Source organism: Natator depressus, chromosome 7 (assembly GCF_965152275.1).
Source record: "Natator depressus isolate rNatDep1 chromosome 7, rNatDep2.hap1, whole genome shotgun sequence".
NCBI lineage: Eukaryota > Metazoa > Chordata > Testudines > Cheloniidae > Natator > Natator depressus.
The window spans coordinates 31999781-32020495 of NC_134240.1; the positions used below are offsets into that span (position 1 = coordinate 31999781).

Sequence of the window (20715 nt, forward strand, 5' to 3'; positions counted from 1 at the left end):
ATCCACCCCTCAGTGATTCCCCACCCCAGTCCCCCTCCACCCTCTTCCCCCATCCCTGCATCATTGATCCTCCATCCCAATCCCCCACCACTTGCCCCCTGCCTCCCCCCACTGATTCCCCCACTATCCTCTTGACCCCTGTGTCTCCCACAGTCCCACATCCCATTCCCCAGCCACCTCCCCGCAATGCAACAGCACCAGACAGACCAGGCTTTCCAGTCCTTTATTACCCCTTTAGTCAGAGTCCTCTGAGATCTCATAGACAGTGACACGCAGCTTGTCCAGGTCCCACTCTGGGGGGCAAATCTCCTCTCCCTGCGCCCCCCAAGTCCCCTGCAGACCCCGAGTTTCCAGCGCCTCCCTGCGCCTTCGCAGCTCATTCAGGAAGCCCTGCAGCTCCCTCTCCATCTGGCTCAGCCTTCGTAGGTGTCTCTCCTTGGCCTTCCTCGGTGTGCATGCAGGGCGCGGGGGCACAGCCACTGCCTTGCTGCCCACCTCACTGTCTACTGTGCTGCAGCCCTCGCTAGCCTGGCCGTGGGGAGAGAGCTGGGGTCAGGGCCAGGGCAGTTCCAACTTCATCTCCCCTGGGGGAGTCCCCACCACCAGGGATGGATGGATGGATGGATGGATGGATGGATGGATAGAGGGGGATGTATATGAGGATGGTTTGACAGATGGATAAATACATAGATTAGTAGGTATAGGGCTAGACGCGGGGATGGGAGGGGAGCATGGGCATGGGGTGGGATAGGTGAAAGAATGGTTATGGGAGATGGAGGGATGTGGGGGGATGGATAGGTGGAGGGGTGTGTATGGAGATGGATGGATAGAAGTACATAGTGGCCCCGCACATCCCGCCATCCTCCCTCACCCTGCCGTGTATAACTGTCTCCCCAGCTCCTCCAAGGACCCCATGGCAAACCCTCACTGGCAGCCCAAGGGCAATGTGGCTGTCTCATGTCATGTGCCCCCCGACCCATTCCCGTCTGTCTCCAGCTGTGATGACCCTAGGGATGGTTTCTCTGCATGCCTGGCCAGCAGACAGTGTATCTCAGAGCCGGATGGCAAGGGCCTGGGCCTGGGATGTCCAAGGCAGTCCATCCCCCTGTGTCAGCAGGATCCCAGCCCAGGACACAGGGACCATGGGAGGGTGTGTGATGTGATGCACTGGCCTGGAGCCACATGGCAAAAGCTGTCAGCTGAGGGACATGTACTCCAGGCTTTAACCTCTTTGGCAGACTGATGTAGGCTCTCACCCCCTTTGCTGGACTGGTGGTCCCGGCCCCCTCTTTGCCAGGCCAGTTGCCCCGCCCCCACCCCGTGCCAGGCCAGGGGCTCCATCTCCTTTACCAAACTGGTGTGCCTGCCCCTATTCCTGGCTAGGGCTCTGCCCTCTTTGTCAGATTGGTGTCCCCACCTCCTTTGCCAGGCTGGCGTCCCTGCACCCTTACCTCACTCTGTGCTTCCTCGGCCTCCTCCTCTTCCTCGCACTCGGGATCCGATGCCACGGCCTTGATGAGGCTGTACAGCACAGCCACAGCCACCCCACACACCATCACCACCTGCACTGGGCTCCCTGCCCGGCCCTCGGCCCCAGGCCCCTCCTGCCTGATGCGAAATTGCTTCTCACAGGGCCCCTCAGCCCAGCCAAGGGTCAGGGTCCCGCTCAGGACAGCCCAGTGCAGCAGGAAGGGCAGAGACCAGACCTGGGCAGCCATGGCCCGATCCCCAAGGAGCTGGCACAGCCCAGCACGTGGGCTGCTCCGGAACCTGCCACGACCTCACAGCCATATCCCATTGTGTCCTCACCAGTTCGGGACCGTCTCACCTAGGGTGGCCTTGGGGAAAGGCACCAGACTGGGACTCAGGGGGTCTGGATTCTGCCACAAGCACCCCTGTCCTTGGGCAAGCAATTGAATCCCTCTGCTCCTCAGTTTCCCCATCCGTCAAACAGGGAGAATAATCCCTCCTTTGTCCATCTAGACTGGGAGCTGTTCAGGGCAGGGGCCGCCTCTCACTGTGCATCTGTGCCCCACCTGGCACAATGGGGGCCCTGATCTGCTTTGGGGTCTGTGCAGCACCTGGCACAATGGAGGCCTGATCTCAGTTCCGTCTTCTAAAGTACTGTCACAATAATAATAGGTAAAGCAATTTTGCTACCCAGAGACAGGAATAGAACATAGGAATCCTGGCTCCTAATCTTCTTGTCTAACCAATACTCTCTTGTTTAATGTCACCTGGAATTTGACATTCCAGACAGCAGGAGGTAGTGTGTGTGTGTACACTCCGTATGTGTGTGTGTATGCGTGCGTGCATGCATGTGCGTGTGTGTACACACTCACACAAACACAGAGGCCTGATCTATATTAAAGAGTTTAAACAATGAGGAGTCCTTGTGGCACCTTAGAGACTAACAAATTTATTTGGGCATAAGCTTCCATAGGCTTTTTTGGGCTCCACTTCATCAGATGCATGGAGTGAAAAATACAGTAAGCAGAATATATATTCTAGCACATGAAAAGATGGGAGTTGCCTTACCAAGTTGGGGGGTTAGTGCTAACGAGCCAATTCAATTAAGGTGGAAGTGGCCTATTCTCAATAGTTGACAAGAAGGGGTGAATACCAAGGGAGGGAAAATTACTTTTGCAGTGCTAACAAGGCCAATGCAATCAAGGTGGCCCATTTCAAACAGTTGACAAGAAGATGTGAGTATCAGCAGAGGAGAAATTACTTATATATTCTGCTTACTGTATTTTTCACTTCATGCATCTGATGAAGTGGGTTTTAGCCCACAAAATCTTATGCCCAAATCAATTTGTTTGTCTCTAAGGTGCCACAAGGACTCCTCGTTGTTTTTGCTGATAAAGACTAACATGGCTACCACTCTGAAAACTAAAGAGTTTGGTCGACATAAGACAGTTTACGTTGACCTAACTCTGTAAGCATCTACACTCAAATGTTGTTCCAGTTGACGTCACTTGCCTGCTCCTCTGCGTTAATAACCCCAGTTCAACAAGAGGTATAGAGTCAATGTCCATGTAGTTAGATCGACGCAGTGTCTGTGTAGACATTGCGGTGCTCACATCTGCTGTTGCTGCCTTTCAGAAGCCATCCCACAATGCTCCACACTGAGAGTTCAATTGGTGCAAGTGCTCCTGGCGAGGACACATCACAAGGAGCAAAGTGTGGACATGCACAAATGGCGTAATTATTGCAGTGGCTGTATGCCGACATAAATTAGCTTGACAATTTTGTGGTGTAGACATGCCCATGATCTCTGACTGTATATCACACATACACAGTCTTGCACAAGCATTCAATCTCTTACACACACATATGCTCTCTCCATCTCACACAGAGTGGCTAACTCACACATACTCTCTTTGTTTTTCTCACACAGTCTGTTTCACACACACACATGCACTCACCTCTCAAACACAGTCCCATACACAGTGTCTCTTAGACATAGTCTGTCTAATACACACACACACAATCTCACACACACATTCTGTCATGCACATACTTGTGTACACACACCATCTTTTAACACATGTACCGTCTGTTACACATGCACACAAAACCTCTTTCGCTCACACATACTTTGTGGCATGCACACACACCCAGAGTATGCCTCTCTCACACACACACAAACAATCTGTATTCCACATACACAATCTTCATCCCTCTTTAAAACTCTCCTTTGCATGATGCCTACAAAAACCTTAACGGCTCGGCTGCTGGTGTGTGGAGACCACTGTCTATCATGCTGACCAGTAATGACCTATTGTTTCCTTGGGCTTCCTCCACTGTCCCTGTCTGGCTGTTGTCTCTTGTCTTATTCTTAGACTGGAAACTCTCAGGGGCAGGGACCATCTTTTGTTCTGTACAGCGCTTAGCACGATGGGGCTGTGAGTGAGGCTCCTAGCCGCTACCACAATACCCATAATAAAAAGGAAGCACGTCTTGTGTTTCGATTCAATTTTTGATTATTTTTATTTCTCTTACTAGGAACTTCTCCACTCCCCATGCGCCCTGCAGATCCAGCAGCCACACCCAGACCCACCCACCCCACACCATGGAGGCCAGCTGGGCACCCTGGGGGACATTTAACCTAATGTCCCCCTGGACAGCTCACTGCAGGCTCCCGTCTGGCTCAGGAGCCAGAGAGTCCCCTACAAGGAGCTTGTTGCCACCTTGTGTCACAGGTTGCCCATCCAGCCTGCCGGCCCCTCCTTGTGAGCAATGAGCCTTTGGGTGACCCTGTTATTTTCCCCCACCCCCCAAAATAATTGGCCACTAAGTGGCAGCCTCGGCAGAGCAGCAGAGGGTGGATGATGGGCAGCGAGTGGCTGGCTTCAGGGCGCTCTGTGGGCACCATGCCAGCCCAGTGTCACAGGGCAAGTCGCCGGGATGCAAGGGGGGGGCGGAGGGGGCGAGGTAAGGGACACGCCCATTAGCTCCCATTGGCCAGGATCTACGGGGACGTCATGGCACTGGCTTGGGGAGCGATGGGGGCGGCAGTGGCAGCGGGGCCACTTGCTAGGCTGGGAACAAAAGCGCTCGGGGAGCAGCAGCCGGGCCAGACTTCGGGACAGCGGGTCCAGCTCCCCCCTCCCCGGGATCCGACAGACTGAGACCTCCCCTGCCTCTCTGGGGACCGCGGACACAGAGAAGCAACCTCTGGGTGCGGACACGGGCGGGGCTGGAGGAGCGGGGCTGGAGCAGGGATGCCCCGGCAGGGATGGGGGAGCGGGGCTCGCGGGGGGCTGGTGGGGGGATGCCCGGGCGGGGCAGGGGGGAGCGGGGCTGGACGGGGGATGCCTGGGCAGGGATGGGAGGGAGCGGGTCTGGTGGGGGGCTGCCTGGGCAGGGATGGGGGGAGCGGGGCTCGCAGGAGGTGGAGGTGTAGGGGGATGCGCAGGCTAGGTTGGGGGGAGCGAGTCAGGCGGGGGGGGGGCTGTTCCGGATGGGGTGAAAAGGTCGGGGCTGGAGGGGGGATGCCCGAGCGGGGATGTGGGGAGGAGGGTTCACGGAGTTTAGAGCGGGGTGCCCGGCTGGGATAAGAGGATCAGGTCTGTCAGGAGGCTGGAGGGGGGATGCTCGAGCGGGGCTGGGGGAGCACGGCTCTCGGGGGATTGGAGGGGGGTGCCCAGGCTAGGTTGCGGGGAGCGGGTCTGGCGGGGTGTGTGTGCTCCGGCTGGGGTGAGAGGATCGGGGCTGGAGGGAGGATGGGGGAGCGAGGCTGGAGGGGGGATGCTCGGGTGGGGGTGGGAGAGCGGGGCCGGGGTTGCCCCGGCTGGGATGAGAGGATGGGGGCTGGCAGGGGGTGCCCGGGTTGAGATGGGGGCGGGGTTTGCAGGGGATTCTCCTAAGGCATGAGCCACGCCCCCCCTCCTCCCGCTGGTGGGGCTGGCGCTGGGTGCCAGGGGACGTGGTGGATGCCTATGCGAACCTACGTGCATTCCTGCACACAAGCCCCGGGCTCGGGCTGTTGCAACGCCTGGGCTGGGCTGGGCTAGTAGGAGCGAGCGGGGCTCGTTGCTGCAGCACTGGGAAGCGGGGAGCGCGCTGTGATGCACAGGGCATAGGGGGGTGGGGCGGGGGGGAGACAGGGCTACAGACAGAGGGGACGGAATCTGAGCCAGTTATAGCCCTGGGATCCAGCCCAGTGCCCAAATTCTGCGCTGCATCCAAATTAAGCTACATCCCTGGGCCTAGACTAAAGTGCCCTGACCCCATGTCCATAGCCTGGTCAGTTTCCTAACCCCATGGCTAGGGAGTGAGGGGCAGCAGCAATGACCCCTGATTGCTGGCTAGGAGGGGGTCGGTTTGGGCTTGTTATAAACTGCAAGGGAAATAAGCGATACAATATATTAATGACATGGGAATGATTGGGATGAAGGGCCTTTCCCCTGCAGGGAACACCAGCAAATCCAGCCCCTGACTGGGCCTTTGCCCTCTAAGCTAGTGGTTCTCAAACTTTTTTCACCTGAGGACCCCTAACAAATTTCAAATGGAGGTGCGGACCCCTTTGGAAATCTCAGACATAGTCCGTGGATCCCGGGGACCACGCTTGGAAACCACTGATCTAGGCCACCAGTTCAAATGCCCAGACTAATGAGGCCAGCCACCAACAAATATCTCAGAACAGCAAGATCTCAACACTGTAACTAGCCTCACAAAGATGTTTATTTGTGGTAGCCCCTAGGAGCCCCAGTCATGGACCAGAGCCCCACTGTAAGAACATAAGAGCTGCTATATACTAGGTGAGACCATGCTCTGTCTTGCTCAGTATCCTGTCTGTAGCAGTGGTCCGTACCAGAGCTTCGGAGGTGGGGGTGTAGAGAACAGGCCAATTATAGTGTGATTCACCCCGTCTTCCACTCCAGGCTTCTGTTAGTCAGAGGTTTAGGGTCTCCCCAAGCATGGGGCTACATCCCTCACCATCTTGGCTAATCCATTGATGGACCATGAATGTATCCAGTTCTTTTTTGAACCCCATTATAATTTTGCCATGCCATGGCACTGACTTTCACAGATTAGTTGTGTTGTCTGAAAAAGTACTTCCTCTTGCTTGCATTAAAGCCGCTGCCTATTAATTTAATCAGGTGACCCCTGCTTTTTAGTATTGTGTGAAAGTGTCAGTAACACTTCACTAGTCACTTTTTCCACACCATTCATTATTTTATAGACCTTAGTCATCTCTTTTCTAAGGTGAACAGCCCTAATCTTTTTAATCTCTCCTTGTTTGAAGCTATTCCGTACCCTTGATCATCTTTGTTGCCCTTCTCTGAACCTTTTCCAGTTCCACAATATCCTTTCTGAGATGAGGCAACCAGAACTGGACATGGTATTCAAGGTGCGGGTGCACCATGGATTTATAGAAGGCATTATAATATTTTCTTTCTTATTTCCTATCCCTTTTCTAATAGTTCCTAGTAGGCTGTTAGTCTTTTTGACTGCTGCTGCACATTGAGCAGAAGTTTTCAGACAACTATCCACGGTGGCTCCAAGATCTCTTTCTTGGGTGGTGAGCTAGGTAAGCTTTCTTGAGCTAGACACTATACAAACAAAAAAATGTCCCTGCCCCAAAGAGCTTCCAATCTAGCCTTGGAGCCCCAGTGTTGGTGTATTAAAGATTTCTGGGGTGGGGTGAGGTGGGAAATAGACTGTATGAACCTGCCCCCCACCCCAATTTCCTTTGATAACCTCAAAAATTGTTTAAATAGAAAGAATTTTACAAATCAAATTTACATGGAGCTCTGTGTGGTTTCCATAGATTGATAGATTTTAAGGCAAGGTGGCACCTTTCATTCCTCTCAGCGCAGACACTGAAAAGCTATCTGTCAATTTCCACTTCTGATTATAGAATCAATTTCTAGTCCATTTCACCCTCGGGGTCTCATGTCCCAGCTCAGTGCTGCAATGTCTGATTGCAAATTGCTCAAGGCCAGAAACGGATTTTGCTTTGCTTTGGTTTGAAATAAAAATGATCCCCACTGGAATTTTTAAAATTCCCAACCCCTTTCAGTTGGTCTCAGGTTTTGTAAACCTGGGAAAATCTCAATGTTTAGAGCCAAATTTGACTTTACAGCAAACTCTCTAAAATCAGAATGGACAAAATCCTAAACTGTTTTGTACAGTATTGCTGTGCATTGTTAAACTCATGCCATGTTCCACCCCAGAGGTGGCTGCATTTCAGCACTGGGTGGGGGAATCCCTATATAAATAGCTGATGCGATCCCAGCCTGCGACTGTGCACTGGGCGAAAGATCCCTGTTTAAATAGCCCCTGTGCCCCACCCCAGAGGTGGCCGCATTTCAGTGCAGAGTGAGCAATCCCTGTGCAACATCACAATTAATAATACCTAGCTCTTATATAGCACTTTTCATCTTTAGTTCTCAAAGCACTTTACAAAGGAGGTCAGTATCATTAGTTGTGTTTTGCAGATGGGGAAACTGAGGTACAGGGAGGTAAATGACTTGCCCAAAGTTACACAGCAGGCCAGTGACTGAGCTGGGAATAGATGAACTCAAGAGTCTTGGCTCCCAGCCACTCCTTCTCGATCCATGAGACCCCACACCCTTCCCAGAGCTAGGAATAGAACGCAGGAGTCCTGACTGATCAGTAGTTACCTGCCTCCTGCCTATATGTCCTGGAGAAAAATTCAATAGCAGCCTTGTGTGACTTTTCCAAAACTGGATGTGGGGGCAGTGGGGAACTGGAACTCCGGATGCCCTGTACTTTGCATCTGGATTGTATTCCTGACTCTGGGAGGAGAGTCAGTTCTAATGATTAGAGCAGTGGGGGAAGCTAGGAATCCGGACTCCTGGGTTCATCCATTGCCAGTTCCTCCTCTCTGCTCCATGCCTCATGCTCTGTGGGTGTCCCCGAGCTGAGGGAACAAATAAGTGGAGGGTCACGGGGTGATGGGGCGTGTGCATGTGCATCTCAAATTCTCTGGCCCCCAGCACGTTTCAAACGTGCTCCTGCCGGATGGGACTAGGTGACTCAGAGGAGTGGCACCGCCTTTTGTCTGACCACAGCTGCGTCTCCCAGTGCGGAGGGAAGGTGCTGACTCAGCAGCCTCTGGGAACATGCTCTGTTCCGGGGTGCTCCGAGTCGGGGGGCCGCAGTAGAGAGAGCTGCCCCTCCCTACAAAGCCACCATGCTACCCATAGCAGTGGGTCTCTGGTGTAACCCCTCTGGTGGTAAAAGGGAACTCGGTCTCTGGCCTGTTAGTCCTTAGCCTCTGTTGAAGAGAGATGGTGAGGACATGGGAGATTGGGAGTCAGGACTCCTGGGTTCTACTCCTGGCTCTAGAAGAAAGATAGTGGGGCCTGGGAGGCAGAACTTCTGGGTTCTGTTCCCATTCTCTGGAAGGGGAGTGGGGACTAGTGGTTAGAGCTGGGCGTTAGGATTCTGGGTTCTAGTGCAAATCTGGGAGGGAAATGGGGTCTAGTGGTTAGAACACAGGGAAACTGGGAGTCAGGACTCCTGGGTTTTATCCCCAGCTGTGGCAGAGGATCTAGTAGCTTAGAATAGGGGGAGCTGGAAGCCCGGAGTCTTGGGTTCTGGCCCTGGAAGGGGGTGTTGTCTAGTGGTTAGAGCAGGGGGAGGGTCTGGGAGTAGGACTCATGGTTCTCTCCTGAGCTATAGGAGAAGAGTGGTCTCTTGTGATCAGAGCTGGGTGTCAGGATTCCTGAGTTTTGTCCCTGGCTCCGGGAGGGCAGCGTGAATGCTTCACACGGAGGGGTTGGTCAACTAGGGGAGTCAGTGAGCTAAGGGTTAACAAGGCTTGCTTCCAGGGCAGTGGCCGGCCAGCCAGGGGCACCCAGATGGGCTACACTGGCCGCTCTGCACGTAGCCTCATGCTCACGGATTAGCAGTGTCTGTAGCCTGGGGCACAATGGCTGAGAGCAGCTGGCAGCTGTCCATGCTGCCTCCTCTGCAGGTCCCCAGGGGGTCAGCCCCAGAGCTGTCCGGGGGAGGAGGGCTATAGGGCAGTGTGGAGCGGAATGGGGTATCTGAGTTTAGAAGGTGCTGGAGGCAGGATGCCAGCCTCACTGTCCAGCCTTTTAAGGGCTACACAAAATCCGTTGGTTAGGGGGCTCTCCTGCACCCACACTACTTCGAGGGCCTGTAGTGATTAGAGTGGGGGAGCTGGGAGCCAGGACTCCTGGGTTCAATCCCCAGTTCTGGGCAGGGAGTGGGAGTCAGGACTCCTTGATTTTTTTGCTGGCTCTGGAGCAAAGTTTATTAGGCTGGTGACCCAGTGAGGATTTGTAAATAATCCTGGATAATTTAATATTATAGTTTGTGATATTTATTAACAGAACCCAGGAATCCTGACTCCCAGCCCCCTGTTCTAACCACTAGCCCACCCTCCTGTACACTCTGGGATCACTCCAGGTCATTCCTTCACATGCTGGGTGTCTATGTCTCATTGGTGGGTTCAGGACATGTCCCCGGGCAGGGCTTTATGTGTCTCTGTGCTGCAAGCTCCCTGCCTTGAGCTCTTAGTGGTTCCCTCTCTGCAGAGCCCTCCATGGCTGAGATCGTGATGAAGAAGGGGCTCCCCCTGGCTGGCCGGACCCTGGGGGAGTTCCCAGTATCCCCTCTTCGCTTTGCGTCAGCATCAGGGGGCTGCCAGAGGAACCTGGACCGCATCAGAAGAGGAGCCAAGGTACAAATGGGTCTGGCCAGAAGATTAGAATCATAGCAATGTAGGGCTGGAAGGAGTTTTGAAGGGTCATTAAGTCCAGCCCCCTGTGCTGAGGCAGGGCCAGGTAAACCCAGAGCATCCCTGACAGGTGTTTGTCCAACCCGTTCTCAAAACTCTCCCATGACGAGGATTCCACAGCCTCCCCCGGTAGCCTGTTCCAGAGCTTAACTACCCTTAGAAAGTTTTTCCTAATATCTAACCTACATCTCCCTTGCTGCAGATTAAGCCCATGACTTCGTGTCCTGCCTCCTGTGGGCACAGAGAACAATTGATGCCCGTGCTCTTTATAACAGCCCTTTACATATTTAAAGTCTGTTATCATGTCTGATTCTCTGACGGGAGTGTGGGTATTGCGAATGGGAAACAGGGCCTTTCCCCTTTAGGGGGTGCCAGCTCCAGTCTGGCCCCAGGATGGGAGGACTCGATGACCCAAGGGGGCTAGGAATGGGGCCTGGGGCCTTTCCTCTCTAGGGGACACTGTCGATCTGGTTTAGGGTGGGAGGACAGGCTGGCTTGTGGGGGGAGAAGACTGGGACACGAGGTACCAGACGGTATCCCAGCCCCCACCCATAGAGGGGTGATGTTTCTCCCCTTTTCCAGACTTGCAGCTCTGACTGGACCATTATGCCTGGTGTTATCCCAAAATCCTTTGCCAGTCCCAGACCTGCTCACTCAGGGTGCTGGTCTCCTGTGCTGGGGCAAGGCACTGGCTCTCTGCTGTGGACATCACAGCTGGACCATGTCCTGTCCCTCTTCCCGGTCCGCTCCATGGGCCCCTGGCGCTTGTACCATCAGAACTCTCCTGCAGTGGGCAGGCTGACAGCTGAAGACATTCAAAAGGCCAGAGACGCCAAGGTGCCACCCATCCGGCCCTACAGACATATGGTAAGGGGGTGGGGTCTAGTGGTTAGGGCAGGGGTCTGGGAATCAGGATGCCTGGGCTCTATTCTCAATTCAGGGAGGTGAGGAGTGTAGTGGTTAGAACAGGGAGTCAGGACTCTTGGGTTCTATCCTCAGCTGCGGGAGGAGAGTGGGGTCTAGTGAGTTAGAGCAGGGGGGCTGGGAGACAGGACTCCTGGGTTTTATTTCTGTCTGTGACCAGGCAGTGTGTAGGAGTACACAGGGCTTTCTGCTCCCATATTGCCATGGGGTGAGACAGGCGCTGTCTGGGAGAGTCACCCCCACTCTGTTTTGCAGCTCAGTGACAAATCCTGTGAGCGGAAGGTCCCCGCGACTCGGCTCGGCAGGCTGGCCAACTTTGGGGGTAAGAAGCATCCAGCACATGCCCTGATAAGGGAAGGTCTTCCCTGCACAAGGGCCCCAGCTGACCCGGGGGACGGGACACGGGGCATTTCCCCTCTAGGGGGTCCCAGCTTCAATCTTCATTGTCAGAGGGGCCCAGCATTGAATAGGTCATGGCAGCTGAGTTGGCGGGGGATGGGTCCCTGTGGGGTCAGGAGAGGCAGGTCAGCAGGGGGCACTGTGTTGTGTATAGCACTAGCCCTGCTGCATCTGGTCTGGACGGACACACACAGAGGCTGGCGGTCTAGCCTCCAGGGCAGCAGGAGACAGTAGGTCAGGAAGAAAAGTGTTCCCAGGAGCCGTGTCAGCATCTCCATGGGGCTTAAGGGGTGACTTGTTGGATGCTTTGTCGGGTGGGTGGCTCTGGAGGTCAGTGTGGGGGCGGCTTGCAGAGCAGTGAAGTAGGGCTGATTGGCCTGGTGAGTTATTCCTCCACTCTGTCCCCTAGGCTTAGCTGTGAGCGTCGGGATCGGGGTCCTGGTGGAAGCTGCCAAGAAATCCTTCCGGACAGAAACGGTTGTGAAAGGTGAGTGAAGGACACTGGTGGCAGCCCACTCACTCACACACTTGGACAGGCACAATCAGAATCTCCCTCGCACTCTCAGACACCCTGGTGGTCAGGTATGGACACAATCAGAATCCTTCTCTCACATTCAGACATGGTCCCAGTCAGGTACAGACATAACTGAAATCCCTCTTGCACCCTCAGACACTCCTGTGGTCAGGTACAGACACAATTGGAATCCTCCTGCACATGAATCCTCTCATTCACATGTACATGTGGACACACATGCTCTTGTGAATACACCTGGGGCCCTTTTACACTAACGCACCCCCAACAGTAGCAGTATTGGAAGCTGCCCTGGGGGCAGGGGCTCAATGCACAAGTAATCACGCTTGGGCACCTGCATACGTAGAATCTCACACTCCCTGGCTCACATGCACACTTAAAATCTTGCACTATTGGACACCCATTTCCATGGTGCACTGAGGCTGCCTGGAGACCCCTGCCCTGTGTGTGCGCAATGGGAGTGGGGTGCATCTTTCCTGTGACCTCATTGTCTCCTGTGGGGATTGGGGGAAGAAAAGCATGTCACAACCCAAAGGCTTGAACCTGTGGCTTGGGCTGGAGGGCAGGGTGCCAGCTGGGCCAATGGCAGGTGTGATTCTAGTGCCAAGGCTGGGATCAGATGGCAGGGGATTTGGATGTGGCAGCCAGGCAGGGCGGGGCCCCTTGCCAGCAGGGCTTTTCCGGTGATGTGGGGGGCAGGGGGAGTACTAGTGCTGGGTGGGTCATTGGCAGGTTGGAAAGGATTCGTGGTGGCGGGGTGGGGGGGTGAACAAATCATTTTGTTTGGGCTTCAGAGCCTCTGGAAACGATTTGTCACTGTTAATGGAAGGACGTGTTAGATCAAAAAGTTGTTTCAAGGTGCAAAATTGCAACATTTTGTTTCAGAGCTGGCCCAGTCGGCCCCTGCAATTTCTCCCAAATTGTGCTGCAAGATTGAAAAATGTCTAAATGAAAAAAGTGGCAAAATCCACAAGCCTTTGGGAGAGGTTTGGGGGTCATGGAATTGCTGTTTGTCAGTGAAGTAACGGGTGGGGTGAAAAGGGTCACCCAGCTCCAGTGAGCAACACCCCCTTTTCTCCCCCAGAAGGGGGTCCTTGGCTGCCAGATCTGTGATGCTGTGGTTGACAGGCAGGGATCTGTGCTGTTGGGGAGGGTCTCCCCAGAGGATATGGGGGGGGTTAGCTCTGACCTGACCACTCCTTTGTTCTCCCCCCACCCCCAGGTGAGCCATCATGCTCGAGCTCAGGTGCCCTCCTGTCTGAAGCCAATGCAGAGCGGATCGTCCGGACCCTGTGCAAGGTGCGGGGCGCGGCCCTGAAACTTGGCCAGATGCTGAGCATCCAAGGTGAGGAGGAGGGAGGATTGGGGGGTGGGGGCTGCCAACACCCCCAAATCCAGGGCGGGATTGTTCCCTACAGTCTATTTGCAAGGGCTCCCTAGCACTGAACTCCACTGCCTCCCCCAGGTGTGGGGCTTGCTGCGGGGACAGTTCCCTAGCCAGACCCCCCTTCGCTCTGCCCAGTGTCACCCCACTGCTCCTTCCCTGCAGCCTGGCATCCCCAATGTCACATCCCCCCCAACACAGCCTCTGATGCTCTCCTCTGCTTTGTACCCCCCAGACGACGCCCTTATTAACCCTGCGCTCCAGAAGATCTTTGAGAGGGTCAGGCACAGCGCTGACTTCATGCCCACTAAGCAAATGATGGTGAGTGGGGTGTGGGAGGGACAGACTCGGAAGGGGGGAGGACTGGGGGGTCATGGGAAGGTGGGGGGGGCCAAACCTGAGGTGTGGGGGTGCAAGGGGTGGGGATGGTTGGCACTGACCCTGCTGTTCTCCCTTCTCCATGCAGGGGGTGCTGAACAGCGAGCTGGGCCCAGACTGGCGCAGGCGGCTGGCCTGGTTTGAGGAGCGCCCCTTCGCTGCTGCTTCCATTGGGCAGGTGCATCTGGCACAGCTGCTGGATGGGCGCAATGTGGCCATGAAGATCCAGGTATCAGCAGGACGAAGGCGAGCCCAGATCCCCCTGCAGGCAGCCTCCATCTTGGCAAGCAAACCCAAACTCCCAGCAAGCAGAGCAGCGGCCATGTGGAGGCTGGTCTTCCTGGGGCACTGGTGGCAGCCATGTTAGAGGCCTCTTCCCCCGGAGCACTGGGCGAAGGTGGCCATGTTGGAGGCCGGTCCCCCGGGGCACTGGTAGCCATGTTAGAAGCTGGTTTCCCGGGGCACTGGGTGGCGGTGATTTCACCCCATCCAACTGGCCACCATGTCCCAGTCTGGCCCTCTGTGGCTGGTGCCTGTTTGCCCAAGAGGCTGATGGGAAAGGTCTTGGCATCTGTGTGATTGGACTGAAGGAGCTTCCTGTACCTGCCCGCCAGTGGTTGCATTTAACCTCCTGCTCTGGCTCCTTTGAGCACCTCGATGCCCCCCCCCGCCCCCTTTGGTTCATGACATCTGTGCCGTGGGCAGGCCCCATGGCTGCTGGGTCTGACGCCATTTCCCTTTTCCCCAGTACCCAGGCATCGCCCAGAGCATCAACAGTGACGTCCGGAACCTCATCTCCCTACTGAGTCTGAGCAACGCGCTACCTGAAGGTACCAGGTCCCAGGCCCAAGGGCCCACATTCCCCCCCCGGTGCTATCATGCCTTGCTCCCTCCTGGTCCCAAGAGTGCCCAAGCCCTCCTAGGCCTTCCCCCAAGAATCGGGTTCCTGGTCTCCTGGCCAAATCCCAACTCTTCTAATGACATTCTGCGAGCGTGGTGTGTGTGGGGAGGGGCCTGGGAGCCAGGACTCCTGGGTTCCATCCCCAGCTCTGGGAGGGGAGTGGGATCTAGTGGGTTAGAGCAACAGGGGCTGGGAGTCAGGACTCCTGGGTTTCAAGCTTGACCATATTTGGCTTTGGGCAAGTCCCCTCCCTGCTGAGTTCCTCAGTTTCCCTGTCTCTGGAAGGGGGATAGTGACAGAGGGTGTGACTCACTCTAGGCTCCCAGGTGCTGGGCTGAGCTGGGCGCTGGCACTGACATCCCTTCCTTGCCCACTTCCCCGCAGGGCTTTTCCCTGAACATGCCATCGAGGTGATGAGCCGTGAGCTGGCCTTGGAGTGCGACTACAAGCGGGAGGCTGCCTGTGCCACGAGATTTCAGTAAGTGCCCATGTCAGTGTCAGATCCACACTGGCACAGTGGCCCAGAAGATGATACAGTCAGCCATTCTGGAACACTTGCCTTAGGGCTGGTGTTGTCAGCCACACTGGCACAATCACCTGGAGGAATGGTACAGCTGGCCACTCTGGCACAGTCACCTGGTAGGTATGGTACAGTCGGGCACTCTGGCACAGTTGCCTGGGAGATGGTACACATTGGTCCAACTGCCTGGTAAAGGAATGGTACAGGTGGCCGCTCTGGCACAGTCACCATGGGGATGGTGCAGGCGACCACTCAGGCACAGTCCCCCACTGTGTGTGTGTGTGTGTGTGTGTGTGTGTTGGGGGGACGGGGTTAGGCTGGTACAGAGCCTACACCGACACAGCCTCTCTTGTTACATTCCCTCCACAGGCAGCTGTTGCAGGGCGACCCGGTGTTCTATGTGCCGTCGGTGATTAGCGAGCTGAGCACCCAGCGGGTGCTGACCACGGAGTTGGTGCCCGGCTTCCCCCTCGACCAGGCCCAGGGGCTGGACCAGGAGACACGCAACAGGGTGAGGGGGGGAAGACACTCGCACACACACGGGATCCCATGCGCTGGGACGCATTCCTAGTCTCTCTCATGCCCCCTTGGGATCTCCCATTGGATGCCCTCTGCTCACGTCTGCCTCAGGATCCTGCGCCCGCAGAGCCCACTCCATGCCCGACCCTTCTCACCTTAACTCTGGGATGTGGAGCCAGTGCTGCTGCTACCGGAGGGGGGCGGTTCCCAGCCTGATCCTAGTGGGGGAGGGAACCTGTCGTGGGAGGGGGCATGGCAGGACTGGGGGCCATTGTGTTCAGGCTGGGCTCTCTCTCACCCCCACAGATCTGCTCCAGTATCCTTGATCTGTGCGTGCGGGAGCTCTTCCACTATCGCTACATGCAGACTGACCCCAACTGGTCCAACTTCTTCTATGATCCACATAGCGGCAAGGTATGGACACCCCCAGTTGCCCTCCATATCAGAGCCAGCCAGCACCGACCCCTTTCCCTGAATGGGGGAACCCCCTACTGCCCCCCCCATGTCAGAGCCAGCCAGCCAGCCAGGGTGGTTTGTGGGGGAGGGTGGGCTGATCCCTCCCCTGCCCCCACATCCCATCCCAGACCTGGGCTTCCCAGCTGATTCTGACCCGCTCTTCCCTCTGTTGGACACCAGGTGGCGCTGCTGGATTTTGGAGCCACCCGCAGCTTCGACAAGGCCTTTACCGATCAGTACATTGAGGTGAGACTATTACTACTGCTGCCAGCTTTGTCCAGCAGGGGGTGCTGCAGGGAGGAAGGCAGGAGCTCTGGCAGTGCGGGGAGTTCCTGGCTATTCCAGCCCTGGCCTCTCCCAGCAGAGGGCACTGTAGGAAGTGGGGCAGGAGTGTTTTGAGCCCTGTGCCCATCTCACATGGCCTCTGGGCTGCTCTGCTAATGATTCCAGATCATTAAGGCTGCGGCTGAGGGCGACCGGGCTGGGGTGCTGCAGGGATCCATCGTGCTTCGGTTCCTCACAGGCTATGAGACTCAGGTGAGACTCTTGGGCCCCTCCCTGGACACAGCATAGGCCAAGTGCCCAGATGTTTGGGGGCAGAACCCTGCTCCCCCAGCCATCTCCATGCCTCCAACCTCTGCCCAACTTCCCTGGCTCTCCTAGCCAGTTCTCTGCACCCACCCATCTGCCTGTGTGCTCCCCTCGGTCACCTCTGTGCCCCTGGGTCCTGCCCACCTCCCTATACCTCTGCATCCTCTGTCCCCTGCTGCTACCTGACCCCATCCTGACCCAGGCCCTGCTCACTTCCTCAGTCCCCTCTATGCCCCCTGCCCTGTACTCTAACCCACCCCCATGCCTGCTTCGCTCCCCTCCGCCATGTTTCCCTTCAGTCCCTGCCCACCCCCTCAGCTCTCTCAGTACCCCTCAGGTGCTCTCACACCACCCTGGCCCCCCATGTCCCCAGCCTACCCCCCCATGCCCCTCCTGCCCCCAGGCATGCTGCCCTGGGCCTGTCCTATGCTCCTCTCCCCCAGGCAATGAAGGATGCCCACGTAGACGCCGTGATGATCCTGGGAGAGGCCTTTGCTGCCGACAGCCCCTTCGACTTCGGGGCCCAGAACACGACGCACCGGATACACGCCCTCCTGCCCATCATGCTGCAACACCGCCTGATACCGCCCCCCGAAGAGACCTACTCCCTCCATCGCAAGATGGCCGGCTCCTTCCTCATCTGTGCCCGGCTTGGTGCCCGCATCCCCTGCCGGCCCATCTTCCGCCAGGCCTACGCCCGCTACTGGGGCCGGGAGGGCTGAGACTGCAGAGTGCGGGTGGAGTCCTGGTAGGGTGGGGGGCCCAGCAGACATTTTGGTGCGTGGCACCCACAGGGTGGTTCTGGGGGTTTAGGGATGCCATCGTGGAGAGTACATTGGGAGCCCCTGCGCCATTGAATGATCGGAGTTTCAAGGGATCTTTCTGAGCTGGACTCAAGGGATTTTTGAGGGAGACTTCATGGAACGATGGGAATTTCAAGGGAGCCCTCGGGTTCGTGACAGTTTCAAGGGGGCTCTCAGGGACTGGAGAATTTCAAAGGGGCCCTCATAGAAGGATGGGACTGGGAATTTCAAGGGCCCCTTATGGGTAGGTCTCAAGTAAGTTTTGAGGGAGCCCTCATGGAATGAGAGGAGTTTCAAGGGATCCTTACTGGGAAGTCTTATATGAGTTTTGAGGGAGCCCTTACAGGATGATGAGATTTTTGAGGAAACCCTTAAGAAAGGGAACACCAAGCAGAGGGAGCTGGGGAAGAGGTGATTGGGTAATTGTCATAGACTTTAGGAAAGCTGGGGGGGCTCCCTTTTCCCACCATGGTCATGCTGATGAATTCTATACAAGCCTGTCCCCCACTGTAAACGCCATGGGCCTGCCCTCCCTCCATCTCTGCACCCAGCTGGGATCCCCCACCCAGAAACTGAACCAGGTCCTGTGGCTCTGTGGGGAACCCTCCACTTCATGCTGGCATCAAAGGAGGAGCAAAGGAGTTGATGTCATGACCCTCCCACAGCAGGGGAGTGACCCCATCTGTCTCCCAGTCTGCATGTATCTCCCCAGCCAATGTAGCCCATGTACATTGTGGTGTGTGCCTGTCTTCCCCTAGGGGCAGCACCAGGCATTACAGCCCATGCTCACTACAGCGTGCACATGCGTGTCCTCGCCTAGGGCCTGAGCCAGGCATTGTAGCCCATGCACTTTACTGTATGGATATCTTCCTCGAGGGGCAGCACCAGGCTGTGTGTTTGTGATGTGTGCATTTCCAAGTAAGGGCTGAGACAGGCTTTGCAGCCCATGCACATTGCTGTATGGATATCTCCCCCTAGGGGGAGAGCCAAGCACTGCAGCCCATGTGCATTGCAGTATGTGTATGTCTCCCCCTAGGGGCAGAGCCAGGCATTGTAGCGCTGGCACATTGCAGTGTGTGTCTCCCCCTAGGTGTAACTCTAGGTAATGCAGCACATGTGCATTGCAGTCAGGGTGTCTTCCCAAAGAGGCAACTCTGAGGATTGTAGTCCAAATGCAGCAACCACCATATCCCCAATAAAAAGAATGAAATGCTGAACTGGTGTGTGTGTGTGTGGCAAAGCCGTTGGGGGGAGGGGGGAAATGAATGGGACATTACAATGGTGTCAAGAAAAGCTCTTGCCCAACAGCCAGCGTGAGTGGCTCCGTAAACTAGTTAAAGGCATGTCTCCCCCTGACAAACGGGGAGGGAACATTAGAGCCTTGGGTTCAAGGATGCACTTTGGCTATTACAGGGCCTTTTCTAATAGCCAAGTCTGGGAGATATAGGTTGGGCAGGCTCTTCTGCTCTGCTACCAATTGCTGCATGGGCTGAGCTGTAGGTGGAGCGACCCCTGCTGGCCGAAGATGAATAGCAAAAGGTAGTCCATTCCAAGCATAGGGGAGAGGAATCAGACTTGTGCCCCAAAGGTGGGCAGTGGATCTATCCTGAGAGCAAGATGGTTTAGGCAACAGCGATTCCCAAATGATGGGTCAGGACCCCAAAGACAACTGCAAACCCATTTTAATGGGGTCACCAGGGCCAGGACAGCATTAGAGTTGCTGGGACGAAGCTGAGGCCCAAGCTCTACCACCACCCAGGGTTGTGGGGCTCTGGCTCTGCCCCCTCCCCCAGGGTCATGTAGTAATTGTGTTGCCAGAACTGCTGGGCTAGGGTATGGAGCTGAAGGGCTACGTCTGTACGTTGCACTACTTGTGGTTGGCCGGGGGGGGAGTGTCTCAGCCCCTTCCATTCATGCACCTTTGTTCCTGGTGGCAGGAGAAGGGGATGGAGCACGGGGGGTGCAAGGAATAAGTTCCCAATCCCTCCCCTCAGCCACATGGGGAGGATGAAGGACAGGGCTCCAAGGGGGAGAAGGTTAAGAATCTGCACTTCTGCCATTGACCACTAAGTGGCACCCTCATTCCTCTGGCTGATTCACCCAGTGCTGAGATGCAGCCGCCTCTGGGGTGGGGTGCAGGGGCTGTTTATACCAGGATCTCTCATCTGGTGCTGAGATGCAGCCACCTCTGGGGTGGGGTGGGGAATTGTTTAACAATGCTGCCCAAAATCTTAGAGCAGAAGAATCCTGTATCTCACGGGAATGGCCGGGGGCATTTAGGGAGGCAGCATGGAGTGTCCCTGAATTAGCATTTGCCCCAGACACATGACATACAAGATCATTGATGATAAGAGGTGGCCAGGAGCTGAATTTCACTTTGAGGCAGGGCCATGGAGGGTTAAAGGACTGTATAGCTCCCAGTACAGCCGAGGGCTCTGAACCCCAGGGCTCTGGCTGAGAGGATCTCCTCTTCTAGGAAGTCCTGTGGGAGGCATTGGGAAGAAACCCTTTGTCTAGCAGAGACACCCCTCTCTTAGGCCGAGCCGCGCGCACTCCAGTGACCTGCATTTAAGAGCAAAGTGCTGAGCGATAGACGTGACTGACCATTTGGAAAGGAGGACTCATGGAAAGCCAGGGCATCTATTCATCCACACATCCATTGCTGTCCACTTCCCCTCTCCATCCATCCCCCCACTCATCTACCTATTGGTCTGTATCCAAACCAGCTGGCCAGACACATACCCCCAGCCAGCCATTCCCCCCCCACACACACACACCCAACTCTCTCTCTCTCACTCTGATTGAGACAAGGTTCTTTCCAACACACCCTGACTCTCAGTGCAGGGCTGAGGTTTGTGGCATAGGCCAGGATTCCTGGAAACCAATTCCCTTTGGGATGGGCTCATCACGCACTTCCCCCGCCCTGCCCCAGTGTATCTCCAGGAAGTGGGGAGCTCACACGTACACACATGCACACACCCTCCGCGCTGCCCTTGGCCCTGACACGCCACCAAAACCGAAAGTTCTCTCCCCTGCACCCCTGGGACCCGCCCTGCAGGCCAGTG

General features: G+C 55.9%; 1 protein-coding gene across 3 annotated transcripts; it reads left to right on the plus strand.

The window, feature by feature from the left end:
• Window positions 1-4486: 4486 nt before the first annotated feature.
• On the plus strand, window positions 4487-18858 carry LOC141991466 (atypical kinase COQ8A, mitochondrial-like). Of its 3 annotated transcripts, XM_074959782.1 has the most exons (16): window positions 4487-4684; window positions 6933-7039; window positions 10041-10186; window positions 10826-11110; window positions 11423-11489; window positions 11976-12053; window positions 13321-13443; window positions 13718-13803; window positions 13949-14089; window positions 14609-14690; window positions 15146-15239; window positions 15651-15792; window positions 16107-16214; window positions 16437-16502; window positions 16707-16793; window positions 17291-18858. In XM_074959782.1, the coding sequence occupies exons 3-16, from the start codon at window positions 10049-10051 to the stop codon at window positions 17567-17569; spliced, it is 1776 nt and encodes a 591-aa protein (XP_074815883.1). In that variant the 5' UTR covers window positions 4487-4684; window positions 6933-7039; window positions 10041-10048; the 3' UTR covers window positions 17570-18858. The 3 variants fall into 3 exon arrangements, with proteins under 3 accessions (XP_074815883.1, XP_074815882.1, XP_074815884.1); XM_074959781.1 differs by lacking the exon at window positions 6933-7039; XM_074959783.1 differs by lacking the exons at window positions 6933-7039; window positions 10826-11110.
• Window positions 18859-20715: the final 1857 nt, after the last annotated feature.

Coding starts and splice junctions, on each gene's coding strand:
- LOC141991466 (XM_074959782.1), top strand. CDS start 10,049: ATGGCTGAGATCGTGATGAAGAAGGGGCTCCCCCTGGCTGGCCGGACC. Junction 15,240..15,650: donor GCCTGTGCCACGAGATTTCA/GTAAGTGCCCAT, acceptor TTCCCTCCACAG/GCAGCTGTTGCAGGGCGACC. Junction 16,794..17,290: donor TCACAGGCTATGAGACTCAG/GTGAGACTCTTG, acceptor CCTCTCCCCCAG/GCAATGAAGGATGCCCACGT.